This window comes from Glycine soja, chromosome 2 (genome assembly GCF_004193775.1).
Source record: "Glycine soja cultivar W05 chromosome 2, ASM419377v2, whole genome shotgun sequence".
Lineage (NCBI taxonomy): Eukaryota > Viridiplantae > Streptophyta > Magnoliopsida > Fabales > Fabaceae > Glycine > Glycine soja.
In genome coordinates this window covers 27,281,962-27,300,152 of record NC_041003.1, presented here as the reverse complement: position 1 = coordinate 27,300,152, position 18,191 = coordinate 27,281,962, and the positions used below count along the sequence as shown (strand labels likewise).

The following is an 18,191-nucleotide window of genomic DNA, read 5'->3' as shown; positions in this document are numbered from 1 at the left end:
CTACACTACCATAGGGTAATGACAAATAGTGACAGTGGGGATGATCGAGGCCGTACCCGAATCAAATAAACATGAAAATGCAGTAACTAGGAAGTGATCCTAGGTCGTTTCCCAACGAGCAGTGACAAACCAAATGTTCATAATATACTTGTAGTAATAGTAATGATTGGGGGGGGGGGGTTTGTTTGTTTTGTGATTAAAGAGCAGAACAAGTAAACTGGAATACGAAACTACTAATATTAAAAACGGGTTATTTCCTCTGATTCAAAAGCCATTCTCTTATCCTGGGTTATGGAGAATTTGTCCCTAACAGTCAACCACTTAATCCAACCCTATTTCAATTTACTAAGCGAAAATCAACTTAGGGTTTTCAATACGTGATTAGGCACCACATACACCAGTTAGCCCTTCGTCCATTAAGCATGAATGCAAGTTAGGCTCAGAGGCAATTAATCGAACACGAAGCGTGTACTGATTAATATTCACGAATTTGGGATAACTGGTGAAGGGAAAACTGCCAGGAAACCACATTACAAGCGAAACCTCAAAGAGAGTTGGGCTTCGTCCTCAAAAGGAAACAACACCAGAAAATCTAGCCTTCCATGGATTCAAACAGAAAACGCAAATGAAACATGAAGCAAAAACGTAAATGAACAGAAATGTAGACGAAACAGAAACGTAAATGAGAGTAGAAGAAGAAGCAAGAACGAAATTGTAATTAGAAGTAGAAAACGTAAAATTGCATTACGTGAACAGTAGCATCAAAGCAGAAAACGTAAACCCTAAAACAAAAGCTCTGAATAATGAATAGCATAACAGAATGCCTTGCACGAATCCCAAGGCTGCTATTTAAAAAGAGTCACTCAAAGTCACTGGGCCCTATTACAATACTCTGGCCCAAAACGAAATAAACACTGAACAACATAAAATAAAATTGCGAAATTTCCTAATTAACTAAGGTAAGCGCTGCTTAATTTGCCCTCTTCAAGTCCATAACCAAAATCCGGATTAAGCCCAATGTTTCATTAATTCCTGAAATTAGATTAAAAACATCAAATTAGCTAAATGAGCCCAAATAATAAAACTGTCTGATTAATTGACAATTAAGACCAATCAGTAATTAAAATGGTGCAAAAAGGGTTTAGAAAATAAAAGAAAATGATGGCACATCAAAACCCCCCATACTTAGCCTTTTGCACTCCTGGGCAAAATGAAACAAAGAACAAAATCCAAGGATATCAGAGAGAGACAAACGAAAACATTCACATATTTCTCAATGAACATCAAGGAATGAAAGTAATGGGTAACATCTAACATAAGGAGATCTGAAAAGTCAAGACATTCATGAAAATCATCCAAGCAACCCAATCATGGCAAAATAGTTAATCAGCTCAAGAATGAAAAGTGATAAAGCCTCACAAGATATACACTCTATCTCTCAAGTGTCTAGGCTACTATTTACCCTCAAAGCACCCATGAAAACAAACACCACATAAACTTGGCAAGATTCTAAAATTGACAATCAACCCATAAACACAAGCACATGAGAATCAAAAGGTCTTTTAAGGTTGTAATGGGGCCAAGGACAAGGTATGGAAAAATATGGAATAAGTGGCTAAATCCCAAAGGAATAGAGGAGCAATGGGGAATAAGTGCATAATAAGAAAATAAAAAGAAGTAAAGATAAAATTTAAACATAAAGACAAAAGTCTCATCATTCTTTTGCCATTTAAGATCTTATTCACTCAACTTTATTGCTTTTTTTTTCATTTTCGATTTTTTTTTCTTTCTTTTTTTCTTTTTTTTTTACTCTATATCCTTTGAGAAACAGCATTTCATTCAGCATGTCCAACATTTAACCAATATACAATGTACATCAAGTATGGCCCAAAATACATCATGAAGTATAGCCAACAAAACAAGTTATCCAATGAAACAAAAACCCCCCCACACTTATTCCCAAAACAATTCCAAAGCTTCAAAATTCCTTAAGGATATGGTGATATCATGGTTTTTCACTTAAGGCTTGTAGTGAGCTTCAAAACAAGGAAAGGGAAACAAGGCTCAAAAGGGCTATCAAAGGAATTAATTCAAGGTAAGTCCATTTGGCTAGAAGCTTATAAGAACAAAATTGCCTCAATCATTTCAAAATATGCATGTGAATTAGGACGCATCAACAAGAATCAAGCCAAGGCTATTGTGCAAGCAGTCAATGGGGCAAAACACACCAAATGATTATGATGATGGATGGCTCAAATTCTCACAAAGGTAAACTCATCACTTTCAAATTGAGCTTTCAAAACTATCATGACATGTAGAGAAGAATCAAGGATTTCAAGTCACAAAATGTCAAGAACTTTTATTTTCAAAACAATTACCCATTTCTTGAACATATCCTATAATTCAAAGAAAAACATGCAAAGTCGTACATGCACACAAAATTGACCCAAAATATTAAACTAAAAATCTGACGAAACTAACAACATTAACAAATTAACACAACTAACAAATTAACAAAACCAACAAAACTAGCAAAACCAAAGAACACTCCCCCCCCCCCCCATACTTAAACAACACATTGTCCTCATTGTAGCACAATTAAAAGATTAAAAACAATTAAATCATCAAATAGAATCGGACAAGTGTAATAAAAGCAAAGAAGGAGATAGGAAAAGAAAAACTCCCTAAGTCATGGTGGAGGAAGAGTAGGGTGGAGTAAGGAAGTCTCTTCCACCACTACGTCCACTAAAGAAGGGTTCGTGAGGAATGGCTTAAGTCGATGTCTGCTGACCTTGAAGCTCTTGTTTGTGGAGTCGCTTTTGATCTCAACTGTACCATAAGGAAAAACATTAGTAACAACAAAAGGACCAATCCACTTAGACCTCAACTTACCACTCATGAGTCCAAGCCTAGAATTATACAATAACACTTTTTGCCCAACCACGAAGTCTTTTTTAACTATCATGCTATCATGGAACTTCTTGGTCTTTTCTTTGTAGAACTTGGCATTCTCGTAGGCTTCTAGGCGGATTTCATCTAACTCACTCAGTTGCAACTTTCTTTCCTCACCAGCTTGATCCATAGAGAAGTTACAAGTCTTCACTGCCCAGTAAGCTTTGTGCTCAATTTCCACTGGAAGATGACATGCCTTTCCAAAGACAACCCGATAAGGAGACATTCCTATTGGTGCTTTGTAGGCAGTCCGATGTGCCCAGAGAGCATCATCAAGCCTGGTACTCCAATCTTTCCTGCTTGGCTGCACAATCTTCTCTAAAATTCGCTTGATTTCCCGGTTAGAAATTTCTGCCTGTCCATTGATCTGGGGGTGGTATGGTGTGGATACCCTGTGTACCACCCCGTACTTTTTAAGCAGGGCATGCATTGTTCTGTTGCAAAAATGGGTTCCTTGATCACTAACAATTGCTTTAGGTACTCCAAACCTGCAAAACAGATTAGACCTGACAAAGTCTGTGACAACTTTAGCATCATTAGTTCTAGTGGGCTTGGCTTCCACCCATTTTGAAACATAGTCAACTGCAAGGAGAATGTAAACATAACCAAAAGAGACAGGAAAAGGACCCATGAAATCTATACCCCAGACATCAAACACCTCACAGAATAGCATAGGTTGCTGAGGCATTTGTTGTCGCCATGTAAGTGTATTTCCTGCTCTCTGACACTGCTCACAAGTGCTGCAGATCTTCCACGCATCTTTAAAGATGGTGGGCCAATAAAAACCACAATCAAGCACTTTGCGAGCTGTCCTTTGAACACCCAGATGACCTCCCGGTGCGGAAGAATGACAGAACTGCAGGACTAAGTCAGTCTCATGATCTGGAATGCACCGTCTAATGACCTGATCACTGCACAATTTCCACAAGTAGGGGTCATCCCAAATAAAATGCTTAGCATCACTTTTAATTTTATCTTTTTGGGCCTTAGATGCTAAGGGAGGAAAAACAGAAGCAACTAAATAATTGACAATATTAGCAAACCAGGGAGTAGAAAGAAAGTCAGAAATACTATACAGTATATACAAATGATCATCCGGGAAATCATCCCGAATAGGTGAATCTGCATCAGATACACGTTCGATCCGACTCAAATGATCAGCAACTAGATTTTGTGCTCCGCTCCTATCACGGATCTCCAAGTCAAACTCTTGGAGCCAGAGCATCCATTGGATCAACCTAGGCTTAGAATCAGCCTTCTTCAACAAGTACTTTAGAGCTGCATGGTCAGTATAAACAATAATGCGGGTACCAAGCAAATAAGATCGAAATTTTTCAAGAGCAAAAACTATGGCTAGAAGCTCTTTCTCAGTAGTAGTATAATTCGCTTGGGCAGCATCTAAAGTCCTAGAAGCATAATATATCACCCTGGGCAATTTATCAATTTTCTGAGCAAGGACAGCCCCCAATGCATAATTTGATGCATCACACATAAGCTCAAAAGGGGCTGTCCAGTCGGGTGCCTGGATGATGGGGGTGGTAGTCAGCGCTCTTTTGAGGCAATCAAAAGCCTCTTTGCATCTGTCATTAAAGTCAAACTCCACCTCCCTTTGCAACAAGTTGGACAATGGAAGGGCTACTTTGCTAAAATCCCTTATAAAGCGCCTGTAGAATCCTGCATGACCAAGAAAAGATCGCACCTCTCGCACACAAGAGGGGTAAGGCAATTGTGAAATAACAGAAATTTTTGCAGGATCTACTTCAATACCCTTATTGGAAATAATGTGGCCTAAAACTATACCTTGCTCAACCATAAAATGACATTTTTCAAAATTTAGAACAAGGTTAGTTTCAATGCATCTATTCAAAACTTTTTCCAAACTATTCAAACAACCATCAAAAGAGGATCCATATACAGTGAAATCATCCATAAACACCTCTATACAATTTTCTAAAAAATCACTGAAAATACTAATCATGCACCGCTGGAAGGTACCAGGGGCATTGCACAGGCCGAAAGGCATCCTCCTATAGGCAAAAGTGCCGAAGGGGCAGGTGAATGTGGTTTTTTCCTGATCCTCAGGAGCAATAGTAATTTGCATATAACCAGAAAAACCATCAAGGAAACAGTAGTTGGATTTACCTGCCAGGCGTTCAAGCATCTGGTCAATGAATGGCAGGGGAAAATGGTCCTTTTTGGTAACCTGGTTCAGCCTCCTATAGTCAATGCAGACTCTCCAACTGTTTTGCACCCGAGTAGGAATTAGCTCCTCCTTCTCATTTTTGATCACTGTGAGGCCGGTCTTCTTCGGAGACCCAGCATGAAGTATACAATGCTTAAGCGTTTACTAAAGAATGCTAATGCAGATTTGCAAAAATAAATAAATAATTGACATAGTGCTACAAAATCAAATAAATAGAATGAGAATAGAAAAAGATAGAATAGAATTGAGAAATACACTTACAATGCATTATTAATTGAAGTCACATTGAAACGTGGGGAAAATAAGATACATAACATGATACATACAATGCTTTATCAATTAAACTAACTAGCTAGGCAATGATAAAAAAAGAAAGTCACATTGAAGAATAAAAGATAGAGACAATAAAGAAATACAATAAAATAAAGAGTTATTCACTAATATGTAAAATAAAGAGCTATACAATAAAACCCTAGTTGCCTCACGCAGAAAACAGCGCGACCAAAACGAAAACCACCACGAAGGGTGGCGCGCTACTTGTGGCACAACTAGTACAAGGTCCATCGGCATGAGACTGCCACTAGGGCGGTGGCGTAGAGGTGCAAAAAGAAAAAGGAAGAGAAGAAAACGAATGTGAAAAGGGGACTTAACGCCACTGACGAAGGGCCCAATGGTGAATGGCAATGGAGGTGCTCCTACACTACCATAGGGTAATGACAAATAGTGACAGTGGGGACAGAGGCACTGTGGCCGCGTTAGAGTCGGCAAAAGACAGTAAAAAAATCAAAAATGCATCCAAGAAGCATTTGCACAACCCAACAAAATAAAGGGATGAGAAAAAACAACAGACCTTGTAGGCCTCACCGATAGCCATGGTGGAATCACCACGAAGGGTGACGCGGTGGTTCGAAAAAAAAAAAGTAAAAGAAGAAGAGGAAGAAGAGAAAAAAAAAAACAAAGAGAAGAGTAGGAAACTTGAGAGTGAGAAAGTGAGGAATGAGGGGTCCTAATGACCCCTCTCTCTTCTCTGACTGAATTCTCAAATAGCGTCGTTGGGTTGGTCAGTTTCTCCCCTTGGGACCTGTGCCTCCTTTGCATTAATCCCCCCGAACCTTTCCTTCTTTTTTCGACTTTTATCTTGTACTCTTTTCTGACCTAATGGGTTCTCTTTGAGAGTCCAATAGACCATAAAATGTATTATTATTATTATTATTATTATTATTATTATTATTATTATTATTATTATTATTATTTTTTCTTTTTTACGTTGTTTTTACTCTTCTTTTTTCTTCTTCCCTTTTCATTTCATTTTTTTTACATTGCTTTTCTTTATTTTTATTTACTTTCACATTTCGTTTCTTTCTTTTTGTTTTTCTTCTGTTATTCTTTCTTCCTTTTTTTCATTTTTTTTTCTCTCTTTCATTTTTATTTTTTATTGTTCTCTTTTTGTATTTTCTTCTTCTTTTCTTTCTCCTTCTTTTCTCTTTTTTTTCATTTTGTTTTCTCTATTTTTTTTCTTATTTTTTGTTTTGTTTTCTTTGTTTTTTCTTCTTCTTTTTTTTTGGACCTAGACAAAATTGGGGTCTAACAACAACGATATCTTGTTTCTTCCTTTCAATGAAATCAAAGCACATCAGAGAGAATATTACTATGAAGAAAGATATACATTGTTTATCTATTAATTGTGAGAATCATTGATTTCACAATCCAAATTGGTTAGTTCCAATTATCATACATTTTCACTCATTTGATCTATTGCATGATTAGCATATTTTAAAATCTTAGTGTTGGTGATGGAAGCTTGCTTGTGAAGCTTCTATGGAAGTTGAATCTTTGAGCTTCAATGAGGTCCTTCAATGGTGATTTTCCACCATGGAGATGCAACGGAAGATAAAAGAGAAGAGGTGAGCTTCAATGAGGTCCTCCAATTTTGTGTGACACTTAGGCTATAGATAGAGGCCATGTTGTGCATTTTTTAAACTTTGATCATTTGACAATTATAATTCAAAGTTCAGACCTCATTTGAGGTACAAAATTTCGTGCTATTTCTCTCCTTCTCTCTCCCCTCATCTTCTCCTCTTTCAAGCTCTTATCCATGTCTTCCTATGGTGATGAGCTTGTGTTTGACTCATCTTCTCCTTAAAGTGACATCTCTAATCATCATTCTTCTATCTCCATTCCGCTGTCATTAATCTTCAAGAAACAAAGGACTCCATTGATAAGAAGATCCAAGGCCTACAAGCACATGAAGCTACATCAAGCATCATATGAAGAAGTGAGGTAGTTACAAAAATTAGAGGTGAGTGAGGACAGCTACACAAATTCATATTACAACCCATATACAAGTTGTATGGATTTAGGATTTAGCATTAATGAGGAGAGTGTAAAATAGTGAGAACATATATAGACTTATTCATTTATAATAATAAGAAAAAGGATTAATGCAAGAGAGAGTAAAATAGTGAGAACATATATAGACTCATACAATATTATTTGTTTTGAATTCATTCTTATTGCTGCTGTGCTGCGTCGTGATTTGTTTTTTTATTTTTGGTATGGTATGTATGTCAAGTATTATTCATAGTTGTCCAACTCCAACTTAAAGATATCCTTTTTCGCATTTGGGGCTCAACTGTTACCTTATTTGTCACATTAATATTTGTATTTCATAATCTCAGTTCCTTGGCACATTCTGATATTGAAAAGTGATAACATTTTTTTAACATATGATTTTATTAAGTCTTTGTGAATTCAACCACCCTTATTTCTCGTGGATAACCATTCTTTTGATCTTTGCAAGTGAAAATCAATGTTTTTATTATTTTTTTATTTTTTTCATTGCTCAGGCTGAAGCTTACGAGTCATTGAAATGGATAATGAGAACGCAAAGGATAAAATATTTGAGAAGTTTACATGGAGGATTAGAAACTTCTCTACATTAGACTCCAAGCCACTGTACTCCGAGGAATTTTTCCTCGATAACCATACATGGTGCTTGATTGAGGAATTCTTGTCTATTATATATGTTGCTCTTTGACTTGATTTTCATTTATTTTTTAATAAGTTTCGTAACTTCATTTTTAGGAGCATTCTTATCTATCCAAAAGGGAACAAGGTGGCCTATTTGTCAATTTATTTAGATGCTGGGGATCCTGATGATTTGCCTCATGGGAGGAGAAAATATGCAAATTTCAAGTTGGCTTTGGTTAATCAGGTCCATGACAAATATAATGACATAGAAGGTATCTTTCATACTTATATCTCTTTTCAAATTTAGCTTTTGGCTATTATTTTCTTAACGAATGGATCTGCTAGCAATTTCACATAGAGGCTATTGCTTTGGATGAGTTTTAAATTTTTTGGAAGAAGAATCAGATTATTTAGCTACTAAAGACCTCCTTTACTTTATTTATCCTTTAGCCATTCATTAATTTATCAGATTCCATCCTTTCTGTTAGTAGTGTGGGTAGAATGAAATACATACAATTTGTTAATCCTTTGTTGCGACTCTGATTGGTATATTATTTGAAAAGGTTTGTTAGAATTGTGTAAGTTGAAATCATTTGCCTAAAAATTATGCATGGTAAAAATGTTACTAGATTCTTATAGATTAGGTAAAGCTGCTACAAAAGTTTCCACCGTCCAATCATATTGTGGGTTCTATTCTATAACATCTATAGTGAATAACAAACACTTATATATTACTTGCAATTTTATGTATGAAATGTGTGTGTATCCATTTGATAATTATATCATTTGATTTTAAATTTGATACACAACTGACTCTTATGAATTTGCCAGAAACTAGCCACGTGTTCAGTGCAAGTGAGACTAATTGGGGTTTCACAACATTCACACCTTTAAATAAACTTTGTGACCCTAGCCTTGGGTTTATTGTGAACGATACTTGTATAATTCAAGTTCAGATTTTGGCTAACAAATCAAAACATGAGAACCAAGTTGATCAATCAGTCAATAAGATTGATTATAAGATTGTTGAACGCATGGATAATCCTTTACCCAAGGAAATGATCTCAACTTCATTTGGCGGGCTAGTAGATTTCAGGGGTCTAGGGAAACTAGAAGAAGATTTCGTACCACTACTTGAAGAAGTTTGTTCACGATATCCCTCACTTATTGATAGTATGCAGAAGAGAAGTCAAAGATTTATTGAATGGGCATTTACAGCTTTGGGTCGAGTTCTACATTTTCTCAAGACTAAAAATGTGATGAGAGATATGGACGAAGATGCTTATAATCATCTTCAAATTTTATGGGAGGAACTCGAAACCTGTGTATGAAAACTAATGTTAAGAAAGTTGTTCAAGTGAAAACGTTGGAGGAGAATGTAACAACTTTAGAGATGAAAACAAAGGGGTTGAAGACAAAGCTGATTGAAGCAGAGGTAGATCTTGAAATCACACGAAGAGACCTTATAGATTTGATTCTGGTATCAAATTGTCTTTCACCAAGAAATAAAATTTTTCAGTTTTGTTTGTGTTTCAGCTTTAGAAATCATAAGAAAAATTCATACAAAATGAGTATGATCATCAACTATTGTAAGAAAGTACTTATGACCATTAAAAGAGAGAGTAGCACAAGGATCCCAAATATCAACATGAATAAGAGAAAAAGGAGTAGGAGCATGTGAATCACTATGTGGAAAAGGAAACTTTCTTTGCTTTGATTTATGACAAGTATCACAAACAAATTATTTATCATTTGACAATATAGGATAACATTGTTTTAACAAATGAAATCTATCATGTGAAGGGTGGCCTAAACAAAAATACCATAGCTCAATTGGCACCTTGTTACAAGAAAAGACAGATTAGGCATTAAGGCTAATTGTGTTGATTGCAACACTTTCAGCAGAGGGCAACATCAATTTGTAATGTCCCTGCGCACACTCAATTGTACCAATCATCCTCTGGTTGGTCACATCCCGTATCAAACAATGATCACCATAAAAAGTCAATTGACATCTCAAATTTGCAACTAATTTGAAAATAGATGAGATTGAAATTGAAATTGGCAAATACAACACAGTTTCAAGGTATAAAGAGTAAGAAAATTTCACAGTTCCTAAATGTGGCTATCACTTGTTGACCAGTAGGCAATTGAATTGTTATGGGACTAATTTGTTTGTTTAAGGAGAAGAATTTTAAAGAGCAAGCAACATGGTCAATTGCTCCTGAGTCTAAGATCCAATCTCTAGGCTCAGCTTTGCTTATGCTACAAGTAAATGAAAGAACTTTACCTATGTGAGGTTTAATAACAGTACCAACTTGATTTATGTGTGACGTGCCTGAAGTGAATCCTCCATTATTAGATTGTTGTTGAAGCAGTGACATCAAAGCTTGATACTGTTGTGGCATGACTCTGATATTTTGATTTTGTGTCTCTTGACTGTTATTTAAATATGAGGCATTAGACTCCTTTCTCATAGCATTATTGATCGAATCATTTTAAGTCTTGTATAGCTTGTGCCCAGGTGGATATCCATGTTTCCTATAACATTTCTCAATTGTGTGTCCATTAATTCCATAATATGTGCACACTTTACCATTGTTATTACTTCTACGTACAAAATTTCCTCTACCAGAACCTCTACCCCCTCTTCCTTCTCTGTTAGAAGAGAAATTGGGATGATAACCATGCTTTTTATAACAATTCTCCTCCGTATGATAACCTTTGCCATAGTAAGTACATGAATTACTTTTGGAAGCTGCATTAACTACACTCAAGTTAATTACCTAGAGCATCAGTACCATTAAATTGTCTCTCCTGCTGGACAGCAAAAGAAAACACCTTGTTTATAATAGGAAGTGGATCCATCATCAAAATATTTGATTTCACATGATAGTACTGATCATTTAAACAAAGAGAGAACATCTTTCATACAAGGTCTAAAATTTTAGATAAAATTTTTTCTCTCATTGTGGATAGTGGATCTTGTTGCAATTGTTGTAGCACAAGATTAGTTTCCAAGTTGAACCTCACTATCATTCCCAACCCAAAACCTTATAAACTTCAATGGCTCAATGAGCAAGGGGAAATGATAGTTAACCAACAAGTGAAGGTACCTTTCTCCATTGGGACATATAAGGATGAAGTTAATTGTGATATAGTTCCCATGGAGGTAGGACATATTCTTTTAGGAAGGCCGTGGCAATTTGATAGGAAGATCATTTACAATGGCCTAACTAATGAGATTACCCTCACCCATCTTGGCACTAAATTTGTGTTGCATCCTCAAACAACTTCACAAGTGGCCAAAGATCAACTAACTATGAAAGATAAGAGGGATGAGGAAGAAAAACAAAAGAAAAAGAAGGATAGTAAGGCCTTGTCTTCAAAGGCCAAAGGGAAGGAAAAAGAGGAAAAGGATTCCTCCAAGAAGATTGTTAAGAAGGAAAATCATTTTGCAACAAAAGGTGATATTAAAAGAGCACTCATTCTTAAACAATCTTTCTACCTTCTCCTATCAAGGGAAACATCCCTTAGCACTGCCACAATTCCTACATTTGAGACCTTACCCCCAAAGGTCCAAGATTTCTTACATGAATTTGGTGATATATTTCCCAAAGAGATACCCCCTGGGCTACCTCCTTTAAGGGGAATAGAACACCAAATAGATTTAGTCCCAGGAGCAAGCCTTCCTAATATGCCAGCCTATAGGACTAACCCTCAAGAGACTAAGGAGATAGAGTCTCAAGTTAAATAATTGTTGGAGAAGGGCTGGGTCCAAGAGAGCTTAAGCCCATATGCTGTGCCAGTGTTGTTAGTGCCCAAAAAGGATGGTACGTGAAGAATGTGTACAGATTGCAGGGCCATCAACAACATCACTATAAAGTATAGGCACCCCATTCCTAGACTTGATGAGTTGCATGGTGCCAATATCTTTTCAAAAATTAATCTTAAAAGTGGGTATCACTAAATCAGGATGAAAAAGGGTGATGAGTGGAAAACCGCTTTCAAGACCAAGTTTGGTTTGTATGAATGGCTAATGATTCCTTTTGGGCTCACTAATGCACCAAGCACCTTTATGAGGCTTATGCATCATGTCTTAAGGGATTTCATTGGTAGATTTGTAGTTGTTTATTTTGATGATATTTTAGTGTACAGTAGGAGCCTAGATGATCACTTAGGACATCTCAGGCAAGTTCTTTCAGTCCTTAGGAAAAACACCCTCTATGCAAATATAGAGAATTGTACTTTTTATGTAGATGATATAGTTTTCTTAGGGTTTGTAGTTGGTAGAAATGGGGTCCAAGTAGACCCTGAGAAAATCAAGGCCATCCAAGAATGGCCCACCCCAAAAAGTGTGGGAGATATTAGGAGCTTCCATGGGTTAGCAAGCTTTTATAGAAGGTTCGTTCCTAATTTCTCTACAATTGCATCACCTCTCAATGAGCTAGTGAAGAAGAATGTGGCATTTACCTGGGGTGAAAAACAAGAGCAAGCCTTTGCTTTGCTCAAAGAAAAGCTTACTAAGGCACCTGTTCTAGCTCTTCCTAACTTTTCTAAAACTTTTGAGCTAGAATATGATGCCTCTGGAATGGGAGTTGAAGTTGTATTGTTACAAGGTGGGCACCCTATTGCTTATTTTAGTCATAGTGCCACCCTCAACTACCCCACCTATGATAAAGAGCTTTATGCCTTAATAAGAGCCCTCCAAACTTGGGAACATTACCTTGTTTCCAAGGAATTTGTCATTCATAGTGATCATCAATCACTTAAGTACATTAGAGGGCAAAGCAAGTTAAATAAGAGGCATGTAAAATGGGTAGAGTACCTAGAGCAATTTCCATATGTTATCAAATACAAAAAGGGAAAAACAAATGTGGTAGTTGATGCCCTTTCTAAGAGACACACATTGTTTTGCTCCTAAGAGCCCAAATTTTAGAATTTGATAATATTAGGGACTTGTATGCTTTAGATGAACATTTCTCTCCCATTTACGAGAGTTTTGGGAAAAAGGCCCAAGATGGATTCTATTTGGCTGAGGGGTATTTGTTCAAAGAGGGAAAGCTTTGCATACCCCAAGGATCCATTAGGAAATTACTTGTGAAAGAGAGCCACGAGGGTGGGCTCATGGGCCACTTTGGGATAGACAAGACCCTTGTCTTACTCAAAGAAAAGTTTTATTGGCCCCATGTAAAGAAAGATGTCCATAAGCATTGCACTAGGTGTGTGGCTTGTTTACAAGCCAAGTCTAGGGTGATGCCTCGTGGGCTATACACACCCTTACCCATTCCCTCTACACCTTGGGTAGACATTAGTATGGACTTTGTCCTTGGGCTTCCTAGAACCCAAAGAGGTGTAGACTCTATCTTTGTGGTGGTGGATAGGTTTAGCAAGATGACACACTTTATACCATGCCACAAGGTCGATGATGCTTCCTACATCTCAAAACTCATTTTCAGGGAAGTTGTGAGACTCCATGGTTTGCCTAGAACCATTGTGTTAGATAGAGATGCTAAGTTCCTTAGCCACTTCTGGAAAACCTTATGGGCTAAGCTAGGAACTAAACCTCTTTTCTCTACTACTTGTCATCCACAAACTGATGGGCAAATAGAGGTAGTGAATAGGTCTTTATCTACCCTTTCAAGGGCTCTTCTGAAAGGCAACCATAAGTCTTGGGATGAGTATCTTCCTCATGTAGAATTTGCCGACAACAGGGGAGCTCATAGAACCACCAAGCAATCCCCTTTTGAGGTTGTCTATGGGTTCAATTCCCTAACATCGTTAGACCTTATTCCCCTCCCACTGGACACTTTGTTTATACATCAAGAAAGGGAATCTAGGTCAGAGTTTGTAAAGAAGTTGCATGAGAGGGTTAAGAACCAAATAGAGAACCACACAAAGGTGTATTCAACTAAAGGCAATAGAGGAAGAAAAGAGCTAGTTCTTAACGACAGTGACTGGGTTTGGCTCCATCTTAGGAAGGATAGATTCCCTACTAAAAGGAAATCCAAGCTTAGCCCTAGAGGGAATGGACCTTTTCAGGTTTTTGGAGAGGATCAATAACAATGCCTATAGGTTGGACCTCCCAGAAGAGTATGGAGTCAGCACCACTTTTGACATTTCTAATTTTATTCCTTTTGCAGGTGAAGCTGATATTGAGGAGGAGGAACTAACAGATTTGAGGTCAAATCCTCTTCAAGGGGAAGGGGATGATGCAATCCTCCCTAGGAAGGGACCAGTCACTAGAGCCATGAGCAAGAGGCTCCAAGAGGATTGGGCTAGAGCTGTTGAAGAAGGCCCTAGGGTTCTTATGAACCTCAGGGTAGATTTCTGAGCCCATGGGCCAAGGTTGGGTCCAATTATCTTTGTACATATTAGACTAGGATGTCATTATGTTTGATCCTTGTATTTAAGGCTCCATAATGTAGGTAGGATACCCTAGAAATATAGGATTTTTCAGCCCTTGTATTTTAGGGCACCTAGACTAGTTTTTGTATTAGGGGTAGTTTTGTAATTTCACATGCACTAAGTGAATATTTGATGTGTGTGTTGGGAAATAAAATTTAATTGAATTGGTAGCAGCCCAATCCAATTAAATTTTAGAGGGGGAGGTGAGCATTTGCTTACTACACCCCATTACCACATCATATAGTCACACTTTGTGCGTGTCCTTCATGCTTTACATGCCTCAGGACACCTAAGCATACTTAGTGGAGAATCTTGGAATTGATCTTGGATTAGTGGGATGAACCATAACTAAAATTCACTAATAATAATTAGTGAAATTTTGGCTCCAAAGTTTGGCTCCACAAATTCAATTTCAAATTCAAGTGAAATTTGAATTGAAATTCAAATTTCCCTCCAATTTTGGTGTGACACTTAGGCTATAAATAGAGGTCATGTGTGTGCATTTTTTTAAACTTTGATCATTTGAATATTAAGCATCAGATTTTAGAGCTCTTTTAGAGCACAAAATTTCGTGCTCTTCTCTTCCTCTCCCTTCATTCATCTCCTTCTTCCTCCAAGCTCTTATCCATGGCCTCCTATGGTGGTGAGCTTCTTCTAGACTCATCTTCTCCTTAAAGTGGTGTCTCCTTTCTCTCTTCCTTCTCCATTCCACTGCCATTCATCTTCCAAGAAGCAAAGGAATCCATTGATGAAGAAGATCCTAAGCCTACAAGCTCCAATGGAGCTTACATCACAAAGTTTTATGGTTGCACCATATAAATTTTCTCATCAATGTTTCCATTGAGAAATTTCGTCTTGACATCCATTAGATGAAGCTCCAAATCATAATGTGCAACAAGAGCCATGATTGTCCTAAAATAGTCTTGCGATGAAAGTGGAGAGAAAGTCTCTTTAAAGTCAATCTCTTCCTTTTGGGTATAGCCCTTCGCCACAAGACGAGCCTTATACCTCTCCACATTACCTTTGGAATCCCACTTAGTCTTAAATATCCATTTGCAACCAATGGGTTTCACACCTTCTGGTAATGGGACAAGTTCCCAGACCTTGTTGTCTTGCATGGACTTATACTCCTCATTCATTGCTTCAATCCACTTTTCTGAGTTGGAATCTTGCATGGCTTGATGGAAGTTGATTGGGTCATCTTCCACCATACCATTATTTTCCTCGTGTTCCTGGAGAAATACCACATAATCATTTAGAATAGAACTTCTCCTTTCTCTTGTAGATCTCTGCAAAGATATTGTGATGTAGCTCTATGCGGAGCTTGTAGGCCTTGGATCTTCTTCATCAATGGAGTCCTTTGCTTCTTGAAGATCATGGCAGCGGAATGGAGAAGGAAGAAAGATGATTGGAGACGCCACTTCAAGGAGAAGATGAGTCAAGAAGAAGCTCACCACCATAGGAAGCCATGGATAAGAGCTTGAAGGAAGAAGAAGATGAGTGGAGGGAGAGGAAGAGAAGGAGCACGAAATTTTGTGCCTCAATTGAGGTCTGAAATTTGAAGTGTAATTATCAAATGATCAAAGTTGAAAAAATGCACACACATGACCTCTATTTATAGCCTAAGTGTCACACAAAATTGGAGGGAATTTTGAATTTCTATTCAAATTTCACTTGAATTTATGGAGCCAAAATTTCACCAATTATGATTAGTGAATTTTAGCTATGGTTTAGCCCACTAATCCAAGATCAAGTCCAAGATTCTTCACTAAGTGTGCTTAGGTGTCATGAGGCATGTAAAGCATGAAGGACATGTGTGACACCCTCTACCCCATACATATATGTATTAATAATAAAAGGAATAAAAATTCAAATATTGATTAAAAGTATTTAAAACATTTTTTTAAATACAAGCCTTTCAAAAGGGTAAAAGGCTCACATTCACCTTTCTAACATCATAATAAAACTTGTCTAAATAAATAAGAAATTCACTTTGGCTCAAAACAAGGCCGTCCAAAACTTCATATAATTAATATAGAACCTATACCCTAATGTCACATCTTATCAGAGCATTGTGTTCCTATGTCCTCTAGCATGAGGTTTTTCATAATCATTCACATATTCATCTGCTCCCATGAACACAATGTTCGAGATCATCAAAGGATCCAAACACAAATAGCACACTGGGAGTGAGTTATCACATTCCTAACTAATGAAGAGTAACAATACAATATGTAGGTATAAATATCATAAAAATAAAATAAAACTTACTTAAACATAACTCACATTATTTCACCACTTTGTCATCCAACATCACATCATCACACAACACATTTCATTCATTTTCACAACATTCACGTACTCAAGGATCAAATCACAATGTCATCAAGTCAATCAATATCGATCAATACACAAGTGTTATGCAACATATACACTAAGACTCAATCCTATATGCAATGTGGTACCATGTCAGTGAAAAACCACGTCGGGCGCCTAGGAGTACATGACAAGACAAACCACACACTAGCAAGTCAGGTCACTCTCACTAGGTAAGATCATAGGGAGACCAATCAGGGTCACGGTGTTTTGCGAGAATGCTCTAACCATATGGGATTAACATAGGCTTAAAGGAGCACTTAAACCGGGTGACCCCCAAGACCTACACTCCAAAAAGTCCATCAAGACCTCTCCCTCCTGATTCAGGTCCAACCCATAAAATATTTTTGCACACAGACTCTATGTATGAACTGTACAAAATACATGACTCCTCAGTTGTTCTCGAATAGTTTATCTCGCCGCCCTTAAAGGGTATTAGCATTAACTCGTCGCCCTTAAAGGGACTTAACATTAACTCGTCACCCTTAAAGGGACTTTGCATTAACTTGTTGCCCTTAAAGGGTCTTACAATTTTGTGATTTCACAATTCATAGCTCACAACTCAATACACACATCTCAATACACATCTATTTCACCATTAATCACAGGTTCAAATTATCATATACTCAAATTTGAATCACTATTTCATAATCTCAATTTAACAATTTATACAAAAAGTTTATCACAACATGACGAGTAAAACCCTCCAAATAATTTCACACAATTATACCAAAATCAATTAATCAAAATCATAGATATAAAAAAAATAAAAACACCAAGATCACTATATTTTATCAACCAATTTGCATCAGGACATCAATAATGTATTTATAATAATAAAGGAAAAATTATAATTTAATAAATATCCCAAAATAAACTCAATTTAATAATGCTATTTATACCTAGAATACTCACAGCTTATTATTTACTCTATTTTTATTATTATTTTATATAAAGGAACTCTATTTTATTTCCTATCAAGTGAATAAATCAAATATATATATATATATATATATATATATATATATATATATTTCAAAGCATTATTTTATTACAATTATTTTTTCTTTATTTATTTAATTATATAAACTTCACCGTTCTCTAAAACTTTATTTATTTATTTTTACTAAAAAAACCTTTTTAATTTATTTACGAAAAATGGGATGTTACAACATGCACAAAGTGTGACTATATCATGTGGCAATATGGTGTAGTAAGCAAATACTCGCCTATCTTCTAAAATTTAATTGGATTGGGCTTCTCCCAATTCAATTAAATTTAT

The 18,191-nt window shown here is 36.7% G+C and overlaps 1 protein-coding gene across 1 annotated transcript; it reads left to right on the top strand.

Moving 5' to 3' along the window:
• The first annotated feature begins 8,024 nt into the window (after positions 1–8,024).
• On the top strand, positions 8,025–9,456 carry LOC114374305 (ubiquitin carboxyl-terminal hydrolase 12-like). Its single transcript, XM_028331940.1, has 3 exons — positions 8,025–8,146; positions 8,240–8,397; positions 8,957–9,456. Exons 1-3 carry the CDS (start codon positions 8,025–8,027, stop codon positions 9,454–9,456), a joined length of 780 nt encoding a protein of 259 aa, XP_028187741.1.
• Positions 9,457–18,191: the final 8,735 nt, after the last annotated feature.